Source organism: Tamandua tetradactyla, chromosome 8 (assembly GCF_023851605.1).
Source record: "Tamandua tetradactyla isolate mTamTet1 chromosome 8, mTamTet1.pri, whole genome shotgun sequence".
Classification (NCBI taxonomy): Eukaryota; Metazoa; Chordata; class Mammalia; order Pilosa; family Myrmecophagidae; genus Tamandua; species Tamandua tetradactyla.
The window spans coordinates 87248209-87261482 of NC_135334.1; the positions used below are offsets into that span (position 1 = coordinate 87248209).

General features: G+C 45.6%; 1 protein-coding gene across 6 annotated transcripts in view; it reads left to right on the forward strand.

The window, feature by feature from the left end:
• MICAL2 (microtubule associated monooxygenase, calponin and LIM domain containing 2) overlaps positions 1-13274 on the forward strand; it is a 275324-nt gene that overhangs the window by 100439 nt on the left and 161611 nt on the right. For all 6 annotated transcript variants that reach the window (XM_077114007.1, XM_077114008.1, XM_077114009.1 and 3 more), the window contains exons 8-15: positions 61-161; positions 4750-5007; positions 6121-6236; positions 7183-7309; positions 7886-7976; positions 9146-9293; positions 10473-10672; positions 11052-11155. In XM_077114007.1, coding sequence (XP_076970122.1) covers positions 61-161; positions 4750-5007; positions 6121-6236; positions 7183-7309; positions 7886-7976; positions 9146-9293; positions 10473-10672; positions 11052-11155 — 1145 coding nt within the window. The remainder of the gene's footprint in view (positions 1-60; positions 162-4749; positions 5008-6120; positions 6237-7182; positions 7310-7885; positions 7977-9145; positions 9294-10472; positions 10673-11051; positions 11156-13274) is intronic.

Below are 13274 nucleotides of genomic sequence, written 5' to 3' on the forward strand. Positions count from 1 at the left end.
TTCCTAACACACAGTAGAGCTCAGAAGTGATATTGAATCTGTGAACACTTCTCTTTTCAGGGATTGATCTTGAGAACATTGTTTACTACAAGGACTGCACCCACTATTTTGTCATGACCGCCAAGAAACAGAGCCTGCTTGACAAGGGGGTCATCATTAATGTATGTATCTTTTTGCTGTGATTTCCTAAATGTCTTTCCCTCTGTGTCTGATACTGAGCTAGCAGTATCAGTAGATATGGGAGCAGTCGTCATCTTGCTAAAAATCCTGAGCAAGAGGAGGAGAGGGAAAGGGACTACTCACTTCCTTTTCGTTGGCCTTATTCTAGTGGCTGAATAGAGGAACCTATGATGACACATGCAGAGGTGTTTCTGCTGAGAGCTGTGTGGTGTTGTGAGAATCTTACCCAAGAGTTAATGTGAATCTTTAACCCCTAGAGATTAACTGGGTCTTCTCCTTCCCCAAGTCTCATTCAGCCCCACATCCTTTTGGGGGAGGTCATCATATGCTATCCAGAGACAGGTGGGGCTCCTTGTTCTAGTGGAACATAGATATGCGTTCACTTATTAATTTCATACTGTGATTCCTTATCATGATACGGAGAACAACTCACTGTTCTTGCAGGAAGACTCAAGTTAAATCTTGGCTCTGCCACATACTGTCTCAGAACTAAGGATAAGCTGCTTAACCTTTTGGAACCACAGTCTGCTCATTTGCCAAACAGAATAAAGCCTTCTATCTGAAAGGGTTGCTGGGAGGAGTAGCTGAAAAAAATGTATACAGTGCCCCTAACACAGTGCCTGACACGTAGTGGGTTTACAGTTTCACTCTGGAATTTCTCAGCCTTGTCTGGACACCTGTTTTTTTATCCTCTGGCTTCCTGGCCTCCATTGACTCTGCTTTGTGCCTTTGTATCCACTTACTGACAACAGAGAGCAGGGCTGGAAGGAAGGAGGAGTGGTGGTCCCTGGGATAGAAGCGTCTTTGCTTGGGTCTTCAGCCTTTCCAGAGCTTTTGTTCCTGCCACCACTGCACCTCAAGATAAGGATCGTGGAGCCTGAGGTCAGCTGTTCTCCTGGTTTCGGCCTGTAGCCAGGTAGCACGGTGACCATTCATTGCTGCTTGTCAGAGAAGAATGAGTCAATCCTCTTGCCAGCTTGTGCTGGCAGTTAGCCAAGTGACAGTAACTTGGCTCTCCTCTGGGCTGCCTCCATCTCTGCCCAAGTCTTTGCTGAGAGCCTGAGGTGCTAGGTTGGAGTTGTGAAATGGGCTTGGATGAAGCTGGCTGGAGCCTAGCTCATAGATGTGTGGGTGATTGGTTTCAACACCTGGTACCCCTTGCTGTCCTGGTCAGTTCAGGGAGGTCGTGCCCCTTTTTCTCTCTGCTCCACAGGCATCCTTCTCCAAATTGGGATGACTAGTCTCTCAGTATACGGATGACTGTGTCAGATGGTGGAGAACCATTCTGAAGTCCACCAGTTCAGATACAGTGGACACTTTTGCAGAGGCGAGCTTGAGGGGTGCTATTGTCAGCCCACCCCAGGAAAGTTAGACCAAGTTTAACTTCAGTTTCCACAGAAATCCCTTCAAGTTTCACTTGCTGCTTACTCCAGCCTCCTGAAACTCTATGGTTGCCTTCAGAACACCCCAGGGGATTTATTCAGGTGACAAGTTACTCACAGTGACTTGGTGCTTGGGTGTCAGAAGGACTTGACAGATTGTGTCCACTTCCAGATTCACTAGGATGGCTGACAGGACTCAGTATATGGTCGTACTCTTAGCTAAGTTTTATTACATCAAAGGAAAGGAAAAAGGGACAAAGTCTGGGAGAAACCAGGTGCAGCCTTCACAGGGTGTTCTCTCAGTAGAGTCACACAGGATGTACTTAATTCCTCCAGCAACTGTCAACCTCTATGACAACAGGTATGAAAGATTGCCAATAGGGAAGTGCCTTAGAAACTCAGCACCTAGGGTGTTTATTGTGAACTAGTCACACAGGCAGCCTCTGCCTGGCTTGTACCAAAATTCCAAACTCCCAGAAGGAAAGCAGGTGAGCACCTAAATATTCTGGCACAAACACATAAGGAAGAGTGAAAACTACTCTTATCAGCTAATGGTGGAACCCTCCCAAAAAGGCCTCCTGCCTTGAACAGTGAATAAAAAAGTATATGCAAAGTCCTCTTGGGGGAATGGTAAGAAAGGGGGAAAATTCAACTTCCCCAAGTGGAGAATTCTTGATAATCTCAGAAGTAATGGAGACAACCAAAGCAATAGACTGAGCCCCCAATCTTGGGGTTTGTTCATATGAAACTTAACCCCACAAAGGATAGGCTAAGCCTACTTAAACTTAGGCCTAAGAGCCACCCCCAAGAGAACCTCTTTTGTTGCTCAACTGTGGCCCCCCTCTCTCTCAGCCAACATGACAAGCAAACTCACTGCCCTCCCCCTCTGTATGTGGGACATGACTCCCAGGAGGGTGGACATTCCTGGCAACATGGGACAGAAATCCTATAATGAGCTGGAACTCAGCACCAAGGAATTGAGAAAACCTTCTTGACCGAAAGGGGGAAGAGAGAAATGAGACAAAATAAAGTGTCAATGGTTGAGAGATTCCAGAGTCGAGAGGTTATCCTTGGAGGTTATTCTTATGCATTAAATAGATATCACCTTTTCAGTTAAGGTGTAACAGAGAGGCTGTAGGGAACTGCCTGAAAATGTAGCACTGTGTTCCAGTAGCCATGTTTTTTGAAGATGATTGTGTAATGATATAGCTTTCACAATGTGACTGTGTGATTGTGAAAACCTTGTGTCTGATGCTTCTTTTATCTACCTTATGATGAGTAAGACATGGATTAAAAATAAATAATAAATAATAGGGGAAACAAATGTTAAAATAAATTTAGTAGATTGAAATGCTAATGATTGATGAAAGGGAGGGGTAAGAGATATGGTATGTATGAATTTTTTTCTGTTTTCTTTTTATTTCTTTTTCTGAATTGATGCGCATGTTCTAAGAAATGATCATGATGATGAATATACAACTATGTGATGGAAAAAAAAGAATGTTCATATTGTATGTTGATTGGTTTTATTAAAAAAAATTTTTTAAAAAGGCCTCCTGCCTGCCAAAGGCCAACCTTGCTAGCAGGCCTTTCAAGGATAGCAGGTTAGGCCTTCCACATGTCTCTTCTCTGTACACTTGGCAAGGCCTCTCCACAGTGTTGTCTCATGTTCTCTGCTGTGGCACAGATGAGCAAGAACAATTTGCTCTGATCCCATTGTGACTGTGGATGAGCTGGGAGCTGATCCCAGGCCCATGGTTGCCCTTATCAAGCCCTTTTCTTCTTCAGAGGACTGTGAGCACCTCTTGTGCTGGTGTTCAGGGGCCTCTAGTACAAGACAGGAACTCTCATGTGGAAATCGGAGGTCATGGAGCCATAGGCCAGACATGGAAAAACTGGGTACCTGTTTGGTTAAGGAGCCATAGCCTGAGCCTCCAGTGACTATCTAAGCTCTGTGGCATTTGGATGAGCCTAAGGAACCAGCCCATCTACCCCAGCCACCTACAATTACAGTCTTGCTCCCCTTATCTGTTTCTGTTAATCTTTGGGCTTCTTTCCATGCCTGTTGGAGAGAGAGTAGTTTTTCCTCAAGAAAACATGCCTTTAGGCTCTCAGCTGTGCTCCTGTGCTGGCCAGTACACATCAGGCCAGGATTCTGGCACTTCACCTGGGTGGGAGGGAGCTTGGTTTCCAGAGTCTAAGGTGGATGCATGTCATAGCTCGTCTCCCATTACTGAGTCCATCCTCATTTGAAATTCTGAGCAACCATGTCCTGTCCTTCTCTTTCCTACTACAGCCCCTTTCCAGCTCAACACTTGGGGTGAGTCTTCCTACTGGATACTCCCACCCTTTACTCATCACCACCCTACTTCTCTGTCTAGGGTCTCCTCTCTCTTCAGTACCCTAGACCTGGGAAAATTGGACCCAAATTCACCACCTTTACACTTTAATTCATTTAGAATTATTTCCCTGGGTGGGTCTGTTAGAATCCTACACCCTTTCTCTGTCCCTGCTTTCTTCTCTCTTGTCCTTGCTTCTGCCCTCTCCCCACAGTTCTGTTGTTCTACCATCCACCCACTCATAGCTGATTTGGGGGGAAAAGTTAAAGGTTATACTTGTTTTTTCTGGTCTTACCAGACCACTAAGCACAGCTTACCTGGACTACATTAGCTTAGCTCAACCTGTTATAAATTCACATCTACTGACGTGTTCTTTTATCTTGTAATTTTATTCAAAGTTTATCGCAAGAACCATCCATTTGAAATGTGCTCCTGTGTTGGCTGCAAGGCCATTATCATGTATACTATTATGACATGTAATGTTCTCTGTATAACTTCCTGTATGAGACAGTTCTTTGACAATTTTGTATGGAAAAATTACCTCCCCTGAGAACTTTCTGTGCTTTCTTCTTTCTGATAAAGAGTGTCCTGTAACATATCACGTTTCCCTTTTGCCTTGTATGCCAGAAAGCTTGAAGCCAAACAGAATGCTTAATCACACCCTGCTAACCCTTGCAGCTCGTATATTTCTTGTCTATTCCCTTTGTTCTGATTTTTCTATTTTTGTTTTGGTTAGCCTTATGCATAAATCCATCCCAAATGTTCTTCCAAAGAAGTGGTTTGAATGCTCACCCTATAGAGAGGCAAGGAGCATGTCCTTGATGCAGCATATCCTTTTTCTTCTCCAGGACTGCACTGACACAGAGATGCTGCTATGTGCAGAGAATGTGAACCAAGAAAACTTGCTCTCTTATGCCCGAGAAGCTGCAGACTTTGCCACCAATTACCAGCTGCCATCTTTAGACTTTGCCATGAACCACTATGGGCAGCCTGACGTGGCCATGTTTGACTTCACCTCCATGTACGCCTCCGAGAATGCGGCCCTCGTCCGCGAGCGGCAGTCACACCATCTGCTTGTGGCCCTCGTGGGTGACAGTTTGCTTGAGGTACCACCTGCATTTGGCACCCCCTCATTCCTGCCACGAGACTGGTCTTTGCATTTATGTGCTGTATGACAGCATCTGCTGTCATGCAGCTGGGGGAAAGGACAGGCTTAGACATTCAGCCAGTTGGCAGGACTTATTAAATTGAAGGGAGACAGTTTTGGCTTTTTATAGGCAGGAGAGCTTTCTCTTCCATCTTTGGGTTCCTCTGGGATGACCTCTGTGTTGAAATATGAAATTGAGGCAACCCTGGTCTGGAGAGGATGGGGAGTACGTAGAACCTTCCTTCTTGTGTAGGATCTCGACATGGAGATCGTGTGGGGTGCAAGAAAGGTCTGTGGGCCCCAATGCCCCAAAGGCTCTATCCCATGGCTTTCATGCTCAAAATCCTTCCCAGAAAACCTAGAAATGATCAGTAGATTAAAGAGAATGTTTTTTTTTTTTAGAAGGGAAAATTTTTCATCTTTAAGTACTAATAAAAAATGTTTGTGTTTATCTGAAGAGTTAAATTCCAAACCATGCTTTGGGCTCCCGTGTAACAGTTTAGTTAGAATTTAGCTTGGTTGACCTAATCCTTGCTTGTCATTAGGCACAGATTAAACCCAAGCTCCTTCGTTAAACATTCAGTAGCACCTTGCTACTGCCCAAGCCTGCCTCCCAGCTTTAAATCTTGGATCACCTGTTCTGTACCTTATGCTACACCCAGACCAGACCAACTGTTTTTCTGTCAGGCTCTGTCATTTTCCAACTACCCTGCCTCAGCCCTTGCTGTTTCCAAATACATCCAGATTCCTGTCAGAATCCTCCCTATTCTTTAGAATTAACTTAAGTAGTAACTCTTTTGTGAAACATTCTCTGATTTCCATTTCCCTCACGTAAGATGAGAATTTGCCTCCACTTCTTCTGTACCTATGTCATGGCATGTTTTATATTTAACTTTGTGCTACTGCTGTTTGTGTTTGTGGTGAATCCTGTGAGCAGTGGGAGCTCTGCCTTGCATTTCTCTATCCACCAATGCCTTATGCAGTGCTGGCAAGTAGCAAGTGCTGGAGAGAACAGGATAGTGGACTGAGAGTCATTTGAATACACTGAAATTTCAAGTATTATCTTTTGCAGCCATTTTGGCCCATGGGTACAGGCTGTGCCCGTGGCTTCCTGGCAGCCTTTGATACGGCATGGATGGTGAAGAGCTGGGACCAGGGAACTCCTCCCCTGGAGCTGCTGGCTGAAAGGTGAATACTGACATCAGGCCCATAGTTGGGAGCCAGGGGCCAGGGCCAGGTCAAAAGCTCAGCTAGAAGAGGCACCAAGACCAGCTGTCAGACGATTCCTGGATCTACCTGGATCCTCTGCGCCTCTCTGGTCTGCCTCCCTATACATTGCCTGAATTCATCATTGGGGTATCCAAGGATAATTTTTCCATCATGATCTGCCTTCTTCAGTGACTTTCTCTGGTGGCCAGGACTTTAGTCCTTGGATACCAAAGGGAAATCTTCATCTGGTTCAGCCCTAAAGTGGAGATCCCTGACATTGTTCGATCATCCAAGAGCAGGGAGAAATTTATTTAAGGGAGTTTATTTTTCCTTGTTGTTGTTGTTGTTGTTTTATTTTAAGGGAGTTTATTTAAGAGGTTTATCTGAGGAAGTCTTCCAGTACAGGGCTGAATGTCCTGCTGTGGTTGGGGTTTGAGTTCTGTGACCTCTTCCGTTGCTGAGATCCAGGGCTTTGCTCCAGACCCCACTGCTGGCCATGTAACTGTGGTGACTGAGGGACTTGGTAGACGTCAGAGGCCAGGGGTTAGAGACAGGCCTCTGATGTTCTTGGGTTTGGAGGCCTGTGGTCAATGGTGGGCAAGCCACAGGAGGCAGCATGCCTGGGCTGTGGTTATAATAAAACCACGGGTCACCATGCTGTCAGCCCTGGATCCCTGGCCTCTGCTCAGGGAGGGAGGCCAACATCCCTGCCATCTGGACACTTCCTTCCTCTCAGGCCCTTTGACCCTTTCCCCACTTTGTAGATCTCAGAGACCACAGTTGCCAGGCCTTGTGGGGGAAGGGTGTATATGAACATATCCAAGGATCCTGTAAACGCATGGGAATGGAGGAGGGATGGAGGGTGGGGACAAAGGCCTGAAGTGGCAAGAATAATCTTTAACCCTTTAGCTCTGCCTTCCACCAGGGAGAGTCTTTACCGGCTGTTACCTCAAACAACCCCAGAGAACATCAACAAGAACTTTGAGCAGTACACATTGGACCCAGGAACCCGGTACCCAAACCTCAACTCACACTGTGTCAGGCCCCATCAGGTAAGCCCCTTTTGGGTGCCCTGTCTGGGGCACATGGCCCTGAGTGGGTGGGAAGAGAAGGTCACATAAAATCTTGATACATTTCTGGGACTGAGGCCACTAATACCTTTAGCCCAAATGTGGGAGTAGTTCCTCTCCCTAGAGAGTCACAGGAGTAAATTACAGTCAATATTCTTTCTAGTCCACAATAGTAAAGTAGAACGTATATGTTTATATATGTTCATCTGCTACTGTGTCTGTGCATTGCTGAGCACACCTCTCTCAAATAATCTGCTTAGCCAATTGTCTTCTTTCCTTACTAGCCAGTCTCTGAATCTAGAGAGCCACCCAACCCACAACATCTTCAGACAGTAGAACACATAATGGTGTGAATTTTTAAAATTAGCCAATTACATGTATTCACACCTCATTTTCCCCACATTTGGTTGGATAATTGGAATCTATTGCTCTATGTCTAAGCTTTTTTAGATTAAAAGGGTAACAAGCATTGAGTAGAGAGTGAGTAGAGTACAGAGGTCTTGGGACTATGGTTTAGGCAAAACTGTCGGGTCATTACAAGCAAGGTCTCCCTTGTAGGTAAAGCATTTGTACATCACCACGGAGCTGCACCACTACCCTCTTGAGAGGCTAGGCTCCATCAGAAGATCCATCGGCCTCTCCAGACAGGGTAAGTGGCCAGATCCCAGCAAGGTCACTGGAAAGGACTTCTTGGGGGAGAAGGCCTCCTAGGTTGCCATAGTGGTACAGGCTCTGAAGTGAGCCTGGCTCTGCCCATTACCCGTGTGACTTTAGGTATCTGCACCTTCTCTTTGTACTTCAGTTTCCTCACCTATAAAATGTGTCTAAACACCTACCTGTGGGATTGTTGCAAAAATTAAAGGAGTTAATGTGTCCAATGCTTAGCATAGTAAATATAGCTGCAGAATTATTTCACTGGGACTTGCTTTTATTTTCTTGTTGTTTCCAGTATGGGGTCCTGTCTCCCTATCTAGATAATGAGTTCCACATGTTTCACCCTTTTCCTGATCTCTCTGGGCCTGACATAGAGCTGGGCACAAGGCCAGGGTTCTGTGGCCGATGAAGGAAGGATTAAATGAGTAACTCCCCCTACATCCGGTTTTGCTCAAGTCGCCCTCCTGCTTAAAGGTCTCTGACTTCCCATTGCCCACCCAGCTTTCCCTCCTCTCCTGCATTAGGCACACTCGCCTTCCTTCTACATGCTGCATGCCCCAGCCCTCCCACCGTAATAAACTGTTTACTGTTACACAAACTTGGAAGATTTTTCTAGATTCTTTGTCATTGCACAGTCCTTTCTGTATTCCTGGAATGCCTTCTTCTGTCTAATGAATTCCTAAATACTCTTCGAGAACCAGCTCAAATGCACCTCCTCTGGGACACTTTCTTTGGGGAGTTCCCCTCCCCTGGCAGACTTGGGGCAAACCCTCCAGCATCCTACTTCTTCCTCCTCTGCAGCACATATTGCACTGTGTCCATGTCACTCACCTCTGTGTCTCCTCCCCAGTAGGTGAGCATATTGTTGGCAGCGTCCACATCTTGCATCTCTATCCCTAGCCTCTAACCTGGGGCTTGGCCAGATTGGGTCTCAGAGACTCTGCTGGAAGAGAGTGTGCTTCCCGTCCCAGCAGCCTCCCATCCGTACCACACTCATGACAGTGCACTCAGGAAGCAGCCCTGTTTGGCAGGGGTTGCACAGGCATGCTGGAAAGCCACTTCTCCTGGTCCCCAGCCTTGGTGGCTATCAGGCGGGATCCGCAGAGCAAGTTGCCTGCGGTTCCCCACAGAGCACTTTCCTACCATCTACTCCCCTTACCACAGAGTCAGACGTCCGGCCCAGCAAGCTCTTAACTTGGTGCCAGCAGCAGACTGAGGGCTACCAGCATGTCACTGTCACCGACCTGACCACATCCTGGCGGAGCGGCCTGGCCCTGTGTGCTCTCATCCACCACTTCAGGCCTGAGCTTATGTGAGTCTAGGGCCCAGGCTGAACCACCAAGCCCCAACCAGCCTGAGGCGATCCTGGAGGGCTGCCGGGGCTGTTCTCAATTTGCAATGTTCAGTGTTTGGTGCAATGTTTTTCTTCACATATTTTCGATTTATGTTTTCTCTTAAATGTGTTCTTTTCCTTTTGTACTGATTGCTCTGCCAGCAAAATCTGGGTCCCTAATGTGTGAGTAGCAGAAGTGGGTTAGGCCTCACAGGGGATTTCACCCCCTATTCTCCCCCTTTCTTAGTTACCACACTTTGGAAATTCGAACATTCATATACACCTTGGAGATATATCCTCAAGAGAGGTATGGGCAAGACCTAATTCCTGGAACCTATTTGAAAGTTTTACAATGAAAGAGTTACATCTGAGACCAGATCCATTTGCTATATGCTGTTGGACCAGCCACTTACCTTCTCTGAGTTTTAGTTTCTTCGTCTATAAATTGGGAATAATGGCAGGATCATTAGAAAGATGGGGTAATATTTGTCAAAATACTTAATGCTATCCAAAGCACAGTACATCTCTTGAAGTTGTTTTTAAATCAACAGCGGTATAACCTCACCCACATGTATAACTTCATCAAGAGTCTCAAAGGAGGGCCGGCCACGGTGGCTCAGCAGGCAAGAATGCTCGCCTGCTATGCCAGAGGACCCGGGTTCGTTTCCCGGTGCCTGCCCATGTAAAAAAAAAAAAAAGAGTCTCAAAGGAAACCTGCCAAAGGGTTATCAAATATACAGTACCTTTGGGAGGTGATCTTGCCTTGAGAAGGGAATGGGGCTCTCACTTTTTGCTTTATGTATTTATATAGTTTGATTTTTTTAATAAGCCTATATTACTTTTATAATTAAAAATATATATATACTTATAACATTTCTAAAGAGGTTTAAATGATTTTCTGATCACTTTGGCCTAGGCAGCAATGGCATCATCATGGCCCAAGAATGATTTGATCTCTCTCTGAGTGAGAAAGACTGGGTTAGAGTGTTCTCCTGGCTGAGCTGCCCTTGGATAGAGGGCCCAGAATTAGGGGCTGGAGTAGCTCTCCTTTACCCCCCACTCCCAATCCCTCCCAGACTCCTTATGGGCTAAATTTGCTTAGCTCTTCATATCTCTCCCTTCTCTCTTTGAACTTCTCCACTTTGTTTGATTCTCTAGCCACTTTGATTCTTTGAATGAGGAAGACGCTGTGGAGAACAACCAGCTGGCATTTGATGTGGCTGAGCGTGAGTTTGGGATCCCCCCAGTGACCACTGGCAAAGAGATGGCCTCTGTCCAGGAGCCCGACAAGCTCAGCATGGTCATGTACCTCTCCAAGTTCTACGAGCTCTTCCGGGGCACTCCACTGAGGGCTGTGGGTAAGGACCTTTGCATAGGCTTTGCTTGGCCCCTTACATCATCCCTGCCCATGTGCTGGAGCCTGGCTGCGCTTGACACTAGTGTGATCTGTTCTGGTGCTGAATAACTTCCTCTGATTTTGAGGCCAAACAGGCAGCCCCCACCCCTCACCCCCCACCCCCAGACCCTGTACGTGTAAGTGTGTCATGTGGGGCTGAGTGTCTGCCCCCTGCCTCTGTTGTGGGAGATCACTGACGGAGCTGCATCAACACCCTGCCCGAGGCATTTACATCTAACTTGGGGTGCAGGAATTTATTTTAGAGGTCACAGTGACACCCCCTGGGACTGGAGTAGCAATGTCAGGACCCAAACCTCACTTGTACTTTTATTTCCTTACAGATTCTTGGAGCAGAAACCATGGGAAAACTGACTTAAGTTTCACCAAATCATCCATTTCTAATAACTATCTCAATCTCACATTTCCAAGGAAGAGGACTCCACGAGTAAGACATGGCCTAATTTTTCTTTTATTTCTCATTGCACATGGATGAGGCAAAGAAGAGGGAGAATTTCATGTTCTCATTTATGCTCCAAAATTTCACAGATTAAATGCTTAAGGGAAATGTGAGTTAAACTAAGTTTAATAACTGAGAGTTTTTCGAAGTGTTCCCTTATACCATGTAACTAGTTTCAGTGATTTAGAAGTGGTTCTAGGAAGGATATGATAAAGAGCTAGGAGGACATGCTCATGAGCAATTTAAAAAGTAAAAAAAATTAGCTCTGCCTCTTAAAGGTTGAGAATGAGATGAGCTCTCACTTTGCCAAGCAGTCTAGATGAGGAACACAAGGGCTATAGGTTAGCAACAGAAGTGTATGGCAGTGATGCTGTGTTTACATGTTCTATTCCATCAATTCTCACGATTCATTTATTCCTTCACTCAACAAATGTGTATTATCCTATAATGTATACCAACTTTAGGACAATAATTTTTTTTTGGTTTTAGATAGGGGGAAGATTTACAGAAATGAAGAACATATGGTTCTTGCCTTTGAGGAGCTCAGAGCTTAATAAAGAGTTCCCAAATTTTCTCAATTTATGGCACCCTAAGTGTCTTAGTTTTTTCACAGTGCCCCTAGATCAAAAGAAATCCCCTACAGTTCCATTTATTAAGTAGTTAAGTCCAAATGGCTTAATAGGACTAGTTTTCAGGGTGTCTGACAGAAAACTTCACCATGCCCCAAACCATGCTTCACTTACCACTAATTAACTCATTTATTAGGTATTCATCATGGGTCATAATGATAAGACTTGCAGAAGTAATGTAAGGCTTGACCATAGAGTCTAGTTGGGAAGATAAGATGCCAAGAAGATAGACTGAAGACTAAGAACCAAAGGTCAGAATTTGGGGGAACAAGAGAACTTAATAGGCTAGCAGAGGCAGAACAGCCAGGAAAGATGGAAAGGGAACAGTCAGAACAGAATTTCCAGTGGAAATTCCTACAGTATTAGGTAGTAGAACCAACAGGGTGAGGATTGAGAGAAGACTACAGGATTTGCAGGTATTCAGAGGTATTGGGGCAGAATGCAGATTTTGGAGGATGAGGAGGAAAATGGGAAGTAGAGCTGTGAGTAGAGTCCTCTGGAGCCTTGGGAGAGAGGCTCCCAAGTCTTAATAGGGGGATGAAGAACAACCAGAAGGTTTCAAGGATGAGTTATAGGAGACAGGGAGGAAGAATCCCAAATACACAAAGGAGTGGGTACTGGGGTGTCAGTGGAAGCAGAGAAAAGAGGGGTCAAGAAGAATGGAGCCAAAATGTTCTAAGAAATGATGCTCATGATGATGAATATACAAGTATGTGATGAAAAAAAAAAGAATGTTCATATTGTATGTTGATTGGTTTTATTAATAAAAATCTAAAAAAATAAAAAAGAATTAAAAAAAAAAAAAAAAGAATGGCGACAGAGCCGAGTTACACTGGCTGGAGCAGGGAAGGTTCAGGAGGACTGTTGTTAGTACCAGGCACAGAGCTTGCCTTCCCTTTCCAGAACTGCAGGGAATTCACCCCCCTAAAGTCACAGGGGCTACTTATCTCTATAAGTTTTTGAGTCTCCCTAGGTAACAATCTCTTAACCCTACCTTGTCCTGGCAGCCCCTCCACCCCAGAGCTCGTGGGCTTCTTTCTTTCCCTTGCCTGTGTGAGCATTGGTCACTTTTTCCACTGAGATCTGCTCTCCCTGGAATGCAGCAGCAGTTGTTTTGCTAACCCCAGGAGCAGGATACTTACTGCTTTTGCCACACCCTACTATAGGAAGGAATGAGCTAGCAAGGCTGGATGTGGGGACGGAAGTTGTGCAGGTCTGTTAGGTTTTGCAGTGGAACAATTAAAATGCTGAGCTGTACCCTCCATTCTCCCACTTCTTCCCTAGCTGCCCTAGTTTAGAGGCTCTGTGTGAGGTCTGCATTTTCCACCATATTCCCACCGAGCAAAGGCTGTCTTCTGGAGACCAGTGTTCAGCTAGTACCACCCCCACCCAGCCCCTTTTTCCTCTGAAGCTCAAGGATCCCTGCTTTGTGCTATTCTGTCCCAAACAAGTGCAGGTCTTTCCAGAAGTTCTCTAAG